Genomic DNA, 10,194 nt, shown 5'->3' with positions numbered 1-10,194 from the left:
TATGGACTTTTTGTTGAATATAGGAAAAATATGCTTGTGATTTATGGGTTTGATAATCAGAAAGGATAGACTGTGGAAAGGAAGGGGTTATGATATAACCTTTAACTGCTGTAAAGATTAGAACTTATTTTTTTAACATCTTGTCTTTTTCTCTTCTATTTCTTTCCTTTCTTTATTCTACTTTCTTTTCTTTACTTTTTTCACTTTTTTCTTTAAATGTTATTTTATAAGATAAATTCTTCAATAAAAAATTATTAAAAGATAAGAAAAGAGAAAAAAAGCCAGAACAAATTGCGATCCTGTATTTTTTAAGGCAAACATTTTGAGAATTATTTTGCAGCTCACAGTGCATAACTTTCTTTATGTATACTGTATTGTACTAATGTATTCATAGCTGGAGTGTAAAGTCCAATGTACAGTATATTGCTAGGAAACTTTTTGCATCAACAGTCATTTCAAAACCTGACCTTTAATCCATAAAAATTTTCAGAAAGAGTTACAGTGGCATTGAATGACAAATACTTACAACGGGTCCTCATATTTACAACTGTCACAGTGTCTGTGGGGCCATGATTGTGATTTTCAACATTCTGTTCCAGCTACCCATGAGCAAAGTCAATTGCAAAGCCAAAAAGAAGTTGGAAATCACAGTCATCACAGGTTTTTGCTTATCAACCTGCACAATCCTCACTTAATGATGGCAATTGAGACTTCCAAAATTGCTGTTGTTAAGTGACCCAATCATGCGACACCACACTTCTGGGCCTAACTGCCATTATAAGTCAAGAATTACCAGTATGACAGAAGCTTCAGCAACACAGCTACATGGGAAGTGAGTGGAAGCAAAAAAAATCTTCTCCAAATGAAAGGACCCACTTCAGTCCACATCTTAACAAAGCAGAACTCTTGGAAATGGTTTCTTCCAACAGGAACTTTTATTAAGAGAAATTGATAGCAGGCATAATAGACAGGATCTGAGGGATTCCCTTACAATTTGATGATTTAAAGTGTCCCTAAGCAGCCCCCACCCTGCAGTTCTTCCAGGCGATTCAGGCAGGCAGATTTCTAGGTGTTAAATCCAGGAAAGATAACGTCAATCTGGCTCCGTTGGGCAGGAACATTCAACATCTCCTCACACAGATCCCGGAGACTGCATCTTTTCACCCCCCCCCCCTTTCCTCGCTGGCTGGTAAGAAGGAGAAGTTCAGAGGGGCATAGGATGAAAGGCAAATGGTTACATTGTGATGATTAGCAGACCCAAAGCAAATCAACAAAAAGTTACTTTGTAGTGAATAAAGGAAGTGAAAGTAATAAAAACCCCATGCATATCCCCCTCCCCCTTAGGAGTATGACACGATCCAGGAGAGAGTAAGAATTGGTTTTATATCAGAGAAGATAGATAGAAAGGAAATATAACTGGATTCTGACATCCTGCCCCACTTAAAAATAAGAGAGATCCACCTGTAGAGAAAACAAAACAGGTATAAAAGTTAATCTGGCTTGTTAGGATACTCTGTATGAAACTTCTTTAACAGCTTCGGGCTCTGACATGACATTTATGGACCCACTCATTTTGTGAGGAGGGGAGGTGTTTCCATGCTACTAGGTATTGAGTTGTCCCATGATATCTCCTAGAATCTAGGATTTCCTTTATCTTGAAGTGTTGTTCTCCTTCCATCATGATTGGAGGTGGTGGTGGTGGGGATTTTTGGCCATAAGGGTGACTGATGCTCTCTTTTCAGCAAACTGCAGTGAAAAATTGGATGTATTTGCCTGAGATTTTTAGGTAATTCTAATTTTACTATTACTGGGTTTATGATTCTTTTAATTGGAAAAGGTCCTATATATTTTGGTCCAAGTTTTTTACAGGGTTGTAGGGATTTTAGGTATTTTGTACACAAATATACCATTTCTCCTACAATGAATGGTGTGGGTTCAACTCTTTTTTATCTGCTTGTGCTTTGTATGCTTGCCTACTTTTATCTAAGGCTTTTCGATCTATTGTTTTGTAATTGTTCTATTCATTCTTTCAGTGATGGGATTGCCGGTTCGTTTGGGATTAGTTCTGGCATGGGGTTGAAACTTTGACCAGTGGCTATTTGAAAATGAGTGTAACCTGTGCTGGAGTAGACTGCATTATTGTAGGCAACTTCTGCAAAAGGGAGTAGGTCCGTCTAATTTGTTTGCTGGAAATTAATAAAGCATCTTAAGTATTGCTCAAGTACTGAGTTACAACGGTTCCCCTGAGGATGATGGCTAGATGAAAGTCCCTGAGTGTTTCCTAAGAGGGATAAAAATTCCTTCTAAAATGCTGATGTAAATTGCACTCCCCTATCAGATATGATGCATTGGGGTTCCCCATGCAATTGGTAAATGTGCTGCATGAAAAGTTTCACCAAGGCTTTTGTGGTGGGGATCTTTTGGCAAGGGATAAAGTGCAACAAATCCGTAACCATCCAGATGACAGTGTTTCCATTGCTTTCTGGTAGTTCCACCTATAAAATCCATGGCTATTTCCCTCCGGGGGTTGAGGGATTTGCCACTGTTTGTAACAGTCTGGGCGATTTCCCTTGCAACCTCTTTGCAGTTGCGCATGTTGGGCAGCTGGCCACATAACTTTCTATGTTCTTTTTCATGGATGACCACCAAAATTGCCTTTTAATTAAGTGTAATGTTTTTACAAATCCAAAATACCCTGCTGATTTTGTGTCATGGCAAAGCTGCATGAATGTGACTCTCTGGGTGGTTGGTATATATAACTTTTCCCCCACCCAAGGCAGTCCATCCTTGATTGTGCACATGTGTCTATTTTTCTGGAACCATTCATCTGTTTCCAAAGTTTTTTGGAATTCAATTCCGGTTTGGCTACCCAGCTGCGGTTTTAATTTAGTTTGGGCTCAGGTAGTTACTGGCGCTGCCAGCTGTGATTCCACCATAATTGGTTTAGAGTCGGTGCCTTGCGTGCTGTTATATTGAGGCATGCATCTGGTAGGAAGTTCTTTTGCCCCAGCAAGGGCTTGAGCGTAAAGTGGAATTGGTGAAAATGTTGGGACCAGTGGGCCTGCCTGGTGAGCTTCCTGGATGTTTTCAAGGCTTCCAGGTTTTTGTGGTCTTTCCACACCTGAAAAGAGATCTTATTCCCTTCAAGGAATTGGCGCCACATAAGTAATGACCAACATATCCCATATGCCTCTTTCTCCCACATGGGCCAGCGCTGTTCTGTTTCGGTGAGTTTCTTAGATATATACGTGCATAGTTGCAATACCCCTTCTTCATTTTCTTGTAATAGTACAGCCCCCCTGCCACATTACTTGCATCTGCCTGTATTACGAAGGGTTTATCCATGTCTGGAAGCCTCAGTATGGGTTCAGCAGAAAAGAGTTTTTTTAATCTCTTAAATGCCGCTTGGCATTTCATTGTCCATTTTAGTGGCTGGCTAGGTTTCACTGAGGATTCTCCCTTTGTTTTTAGTAAGTCCATGAGGGGCAGGGCTATCTGGGCAAATAAGGGAATGAACTGGCGGTAAAAGTTTGCGAAACCCAGGAAACTTTGCAGCTGCTTCCTTGTGCAAGGTGGTGCCATTCTAATACTGCTCTGACCTTCTCAGGGTCCATTTCAATGCCCTGTGGGGATATGCGATAACCCAGGTAGTCTATTCTTTCCTGATGGAATTCACATTTTGATAATTTGGCATATAGGTGGGCAGCACGCAGTTTCTTTAAAACCGCTCTGACTAGGTTGACATGCTCTTCTTTGGATTCGGTGAAGATAAGGATGTTGTCTAAATAAACCAGGACCCTTTTAAATAGGTGTGTCAGTGTGTACATGTGCCGACTTGAAGTTAGTTTTCAACTCTTGTTGACTACCAGGATGAAAGGCAAGATTCAAAAGTGAGTTGTCCTTGCCTGTTTCCCAGGGTTGAGAGAAAGAGATTGGCCCAAGGTCATCCAGCTGGTTTGTGCTTAAGGTGGGACTAATACTTGCAGTCTCCCAATTTCTAGTCTTATGCCTTAATTGTTAGACCAAAATGGCTCTGAATCCTTTCTTTTGAATTTACAGTGCACCAATTAGAAAAGAAAAATATATAACAGAGTTTGTAAGCAACTATATATTGTATATTCTTATAAATCATATGTAAATACATTATAGTATGAAAAATCATGTCTTCCAACCTGTGTTATTATGGGTAAATCTATTTAAAAATACATCTTATGAAGTGAACTGAGTGAGAATATATTTGGACAAGAAACAACTTTAAGACTGAAATTGAGAGAAATTCAAATTGAGAGAAACTCAAAACCCCTTATTCATAAAAAAATTCAAAAGAAGCTAGGGCTTTTATAAATGAAAGCAAGTGATCAAATGCCTTCTAAAGAAGAGGGGTGGGCCACAAAAGGGATCAGCATCAATACTCACTAGAATTAAAACAGAAGATTTGAAACTCATTCAATACCCATAACTCCCCAGTCCTCTCCTCTCTACTCTTGACATTCTCATACTTTCTCTAGGATTACCCATAACCCCCTCCTTTCATCATCATCATCATCATCACCATCATCATCTCTCTCTCTCTCTCTCTCTCTCTCTCTCTCTCCATTTCTCTCTTTTCACAGAGAATTCTACTTCCATCCTCCCTTCTTTGTCATTTTCCACAATCTTCCCGGCCTCCTTCTCCCTTATCTTGGCTTCCAAAGTAATGTTTTTTTCTGGAAGCAGATATTTCTGTGTCAAGTAACTTTCATTAGACATTCTGTGACAGAACTGCAGGGGAAAGATAGAGGGTCCTGAAGCATTATTTCAATATCTGCTGCTAGAAGGTTATGTTGCTGAACTACAATGATCCACAAGTATTCCAGTTCTGTTTTCCTTATTTATTAATTAATAGGGAGTGAGAGATACTGCCACTATCTTGTGGCATGCTGCAGGACTCAATATTCTCTCCCTTCCTTTTAAACAACTACATGAAGCCACCGGGTGAAATCATCTGTCACCATGAGTTGAGATATCTGCAGTACGCAGACAAAACTCAACTTTGCATTTCCACTCCTGGTAACCCTGTTGATGCTGTTGCTGCCCTCTTGCGGTGTGTAGAGGCTGTGGGGCCCTGGATGGGGAGCAACAGTTCAATTGAACCCTGTGGCAAGACTGAATGGCTTTGGGTGCATGGAGCCCCAAGAACCCGGATATCTTTAGTTCTGGATCAGGTGCCCACTGTATGCATCACAATTTAATATTTCCAAGAATTGCACTATACCAACACAATGAGATTATTTTACTGGAATTTACTATTTATTATCTCAGAAAAAGTCCAAGAAGAAATAACAAATGTTGTTGGATATGCTCAGCCAGGAACCGAACACCGAACAAAAATGCCATACACAGATGCTGTAGTCCATGAAGTTCAACAATATGCCGATGTCATTCCCTTAAACTTGCCACATGCAACTACAGTGGATGTTAACTTTAAGGGCTACTTCATTCCAAAGGTGATTGTATCTGTATTGTTCATTTCCTAATCTCAGTTGATTACATTCAGTTCATTTATTATAGTACAACAATAAACAATCTTCAAAAGCTTTCATAAATCACTTGCCACAGGCTCTATTAATTCTAGGAATATAGTAATCTGGCATATTTGATTTTATTCAAACTCTATGGAGACACAAGCTTGCATATAGATAGAGTAAAGTGTATATTGTGTGGTGGGGAGAGCTATAGTAATCTTTGGTAGCCAAAAAAGTAGAGTTTATATCATCATAATGATCAAATAGGAATGCAAATTATTCTTAAGAATAACTAAGCAATGATGTTTCTCATAGATCCTAATACATTATCAGAGAATATGTATTGTAAGTGAAGCCTTTTCATTCTGCCATCTGTATGTAACATAAGAGAACATACTATGTAAGGAATATCTGCAGGAATGAAGACTCTGAAGTCTTAATGTTTGGAAAGCATCCATATATTAAGAAGCTTTCTATTGCAGATACCTCATTCTCTATACATACAGGGGAACACAGGGAAAATGAGGGAGTATATGGATTAAAGAGGTTTAAAAGTCCTGCGTGTACCTTACTAAAACTAAGAACTATGGAACTCAGTGGCGTTTACTACTAAGGAAGCAAATGTAGATATTTGTGCTTGCAATCCAGCACAAATGCCTATAAAAATCCATTTTATTGTTGCAAGTAGAAACAAAGATCCAAGGAAGTTCAACAAATTAAGAGTTTCTCCATACAGATCAGATTAGGTGATTGGACAGAATAGTGCCTCTGGTATCACATTGAAAATTTCAGGATTATACAATAACTTGGTGCATGATGTACCAGCTTGATTTTTAAATTACCCATTGCTTTCTCTTTATAGGGCACCCATGTGGTTCCGTTGCTGACTTCTGTGCTACATGATGAATCGCAGTGGGAGAGACCTCATGAATTCTACCCTGAACATTTTCTCAACACTGAAAGAAAATTTGTAAAAAGAGATGTATTCATGCCTTTCTCTGCAGGTAGCCATTTAATTTTTTTTAAATAAAAATGAATAAAATTATATTTAGCTTTTCTCCCTGATTAAAATCTCCCAAATAGGCTAATAGTTTAAGAATTAATAGTGTAATTAATTAATACCATTTAGGTTTTATTCTGTTCCAAGTCCCTGCTACCTTAGAAATACTCTGTGAGAAATAGCAATAACAATAAGATAACTATAAGAACCAACTCACTGTGAGAAACAAACCAAAAAATGTACAATACAGCTGCAGTTATAACTGAATACCTGGGATGCAAAATCAACAGAGAAGAAAAAAAAAATCAAACAGTGCACCACAAAAATGGAAGATTAGACTGGAAAATAAGATCAGCAAGTTGAGATCAGATGCAAGCAAGGTAGAACCAATGAAAGAAAAGAAGCTGAAGAACAAGTAGACCAAAGAATACCTAATCAAGAAATACCACTTAGAAAGAAGGAAGATCAAGGAAGCACTGGAAATAATAAAGCAGCAAATAACAGCTATAGCTAAGAAGATCAGCAGATACAAAGCTCGAATTGCAAATTATGGGCAGAACCTCCAATTTCAATCCAATTAGAAATGAAACTGCACTGAATCGGTCAGTTCCAGTCATTAGATACACAGCTGTAATAGTGGACTGGACTTAAGCAGAACTAAAAACAATGGATAGGAAGACTAGAAAAATAATGATAACAAATCATGCCTTTCATTCATGCAGCGACATTGACAGACTCTACCTACCAAGATAAATAGGTGGGAGTGGAATGTTGCAAGTATATCAGATAGCTGAAGAAGAAAAAATGGCTTTGGAAGAATATTTGAAGGACAATGAAGAAGATGCACTGAAGTTGATATTCCAGGAAGGCTTACTGATTACTGGAGAGATCAAACTGGCCTACAAGAAAGACCAAATGAAGAACAGAATGGAGGCATGGGAAAATAAAGCACTTATATGGCCAGTACATTAAAAAAAATAGCAAGAAAGCAGATAATGACAAGACCTGGCAATGGCTAAGAGCAGAAAAGTTGAAGAAAGAGACCGAAGGACTAATTCTGGCTGCACAAGACCAAGCCTTAAGGACAAATGCATACAAAGTCAAAATTGAGAAGACAGCAACAGACTGTAAGTGCCACCTATGCAAAAAAGCTGAAGAAACAAGGGACCACCTGGTAAGCTGCTGCAAGAAGATCACCCAGAATGATTGCAAGCAGTGGCATGGGAAAGTAGAAACAATGTTGCATTGGAAGATCTGCAAGAAATATCATTTGCCTGCAAGCAAGAACTGGTGAGACCAAAAAATAGAGAAAGCCATAAAAAATGAAGAAGTTAAATTGCTCTGGGATTTTAAAATTCAAACAGACAGGCACCTGCCACATAACACCCCATACTTAACAACTGTCAATAAGAAAGACAAAAAAGTCTGAATAGTGGATATGGCAGTACCTGGAGACAGCAGAATAGAAGAGAAAGAACTGGAGAAGATAACAAAATGCAAAGACCTACAAATAAAAATAGAACGATTGTGGCAAAGGCAAGCAAAGATAGTACCAATAGTAATAAATGCCTTGGGTGCAATCCCAAAACAACTGGAGCATCACTTGAACACCATTGGCATTGACAAATTCGTTCGTCAGTCAATTGTAAAAGGCGGCTTTACTGGGAACAGCTTCCTTCCTGCGACAATATCTGTAACACCATCAAACATCCAGATCTGCCTATCCCAGGTCCTTGTTAAGGACTCGATAGGTAATCAAAAATACCAAACCCAGTCTGAACATCTGGCTGACTGTGCAATAATCAATAATATTAATAGTAGTGGTAGCAATAATAATATTTTTATCAATTTATTTATTGAAATGTTGATACACTTCTGAGATCCATTATAGGGGTGTCCTTAGTGGGAGCATTATTCTTCTGTATGATTAGTCAGTAAGGTCTCAATTTTATAGTGAACTCTCAAACCAATATAGCACGAGAAGGTGGAATAAAATGTTATTAACACAGCTAATAAATCTGTTTCTTGTTACAGGTCGGAGAGTATGTCCAGGTGAGACCCTTGCCAAAACAGAAATATTCATGTTCTTTACTAGTCCTCTGCAGAAATTCATTCTCCAACCAGCTCCTGGATTGTCAAAAGAAGACCTGGACATGACCCATGCAGTTGGGCTTATCACACCTCCCAATACTTACACATTATGTGCTCTACCATGTTCTTAAAATAGGAACATTCAGCAATTCATTAGTCTGAATTGCTCAGCTGCATCTGTCTCTCTGGGAGCCTTCTGGTGGCCTTCATTTATGCCTTCTCTGAAACATTAAAGGTACCACATAGATTCTGATGAGTCGCATCAAATCAGTAGTAGACAAAAGATACCTTAAAATGCACTCTTAGTTATTGTATCAATCGCTATAAAGAACAATCAACAAACTGGTCCAATGATTTTGACCAATAATTACATTAAACATGAAATTTCTTCTCTTTCTTTCCAGGTAGCATGGCTGCAGTATAAGAATATCATTTGTTAAGCAGGGGAAACAATAAATGTGAACTAACTAACCTCAATTCCACTTTTTGCTCATGACTTATTCATTGTTGCTGTATTTTCCCACTTCACCAAACATTAATCATGCGACTTAGAGAAAAAATTGTTCTCCACATACCAGACAATATTATTTTGGGTTTGATGCAAACCTGAAAACAGGTCTGTTCCCTGCTTCTCTTGCTAAGGCATCTGTGAAGGGAAATGATGGCGATCAAAGGGAACGTATTGAACAGAAGGACAACTGTGGAGCCACTTTCATTCATCCTGAAAGATGATAAGAACATCTCCAGATCAAATCAGTAGTTTGCACAGGAATATAGTTTCCACATGCTCCCTATTCATATGTGCACATTAACATGTATGTACACGTGTCCAAATGGATACAGGAATAAAGATATAGTATTCAAAGTGCAGGTTCATATATTGCATTTTAGAGAAGCAGGCAATAAGAATGTGAAATTGGGGGAAATGACTCAAAAATACTTGTGTCAAATAATATCTGAGAATCATGCCTTCCATTTAGAAATGGAAAGGGGAAATAATGGAGTCCATGAGTTTATCATTACCTTGCCCAGGATCTCAGTTCTTGAATTAACACTGCACACTGGGAAACATCAGAAGGTTTTTGCATTTGAAAGGAATATAATGGTCTTAAGCTATCTTAAAACTTTATTGGTTTGTTAGTCCAAAGGTTTCATGGATCTGATCCACTTCACCAAATCCATGGAATATAGTCCTGAGGATCTGTCATTCACAGCAAAGCCTGGCTCATAATCACTCATGCCCACCTTGCTTCTTTTTTGGATCTCTGCAATGCCCTACTCTACATGAAATTGCCCTTGAAGATCACCTAGAAATTTTAACATGACCAGAATGCTGAAGCACACACAGGCTTGTGAATCCCAAAGTTCTTCATTGTTACACTACTACTGCATAAGTTTCTTTCTGGGGCAATTCAAGCTGCCGATTATCAATTTTAAAGCCCTAGATGCACAGAACCGGGTTGTTTGAGGGATTGCCTCTTCATGGTGATGTTTACCTGTCTGGCTAGATTTTATAAAGTAGTCTCATTCTAGGACTGCTCTGTTAAATGTTGTCATCTGCTGAGACCTCATAACTGAGCCATAACTGAGATACAGATG

At 38.5% G+C, this 10,194-nt stretch overlaps 1 protein-coding gene across 1 annotated transcript; it reads left to right on the top strand.

The window, feature by feature from the left end:
* The first annotated feature begins 5,001 nt into the window (after window positions 1–5,001).
* On the top strand, window positions 5,002–8,885 carry LOC120300395 (cytochrome P450 2K6-like). The gene is made up of 3 exons (XM_039326344.1): window positions 5,002–5,486; window positions 6,367–6,508; window positions 8,539–8,885. The coding sequence occupies exons 1-3, from the start codon at window positions 5,262–5,264 to the stop codon at window positions 8,724–8,726; spliced, it is 555 nt and encodes a 184-aa protein (XP_039182278.1). The 5' UTR covers window positions 5,002–5,261; the 3' UTR covers window positions 8,727–8,885.
* The last annotated feature ends 1,309 nt before the right edge of the window (window positions 8,886–10,194 follow it).

The sequence above is a fragment of the Crotalus tigris genome, unplaced genomic scaffold, assembly GCF_016545835.1.
Source record: "Crotalus tigris isolate CLP2741 ecotype Arizona unplaced genomic scaffold, ASM1654583v1 scf7180000024340.7048381, whole genome shotgun sequence".
NCBI classification, from domain to species: Eukaryota; Metazoa; Chordata; class Lepidosauria; order Squamata; family Viperidae; genus Crotalus; species Crotalus tigris.
This window is presented reverse-complemented; position numbering and strand designations above follow the sequence as displayed.

Bases quoted from the DNA above. Each gene is read 5' to 3' on its own strand.
- LOC120300395 (XM_039326344.1), top strand. From the start codon at position 5,262: ATGAGATTATTTTACTGGAATTTACTATTTATTATCTCAGAAAAAGTC. The intron at 5,487-6,366 runs GTGATTGTATCT...TTCTCTTTATAG, and splicing joins AGGGCTACTTCATTCCAAAG to GGCACCCATGTGGTTCCGTT. The intron at 6,509-8,538 runs GTAGCCATTTAA...TTCTTGTTACAG, and splicing joins ATTCATGCCTTTCTCTGCAG to GTCGGAGAGTATGTCCAGGT.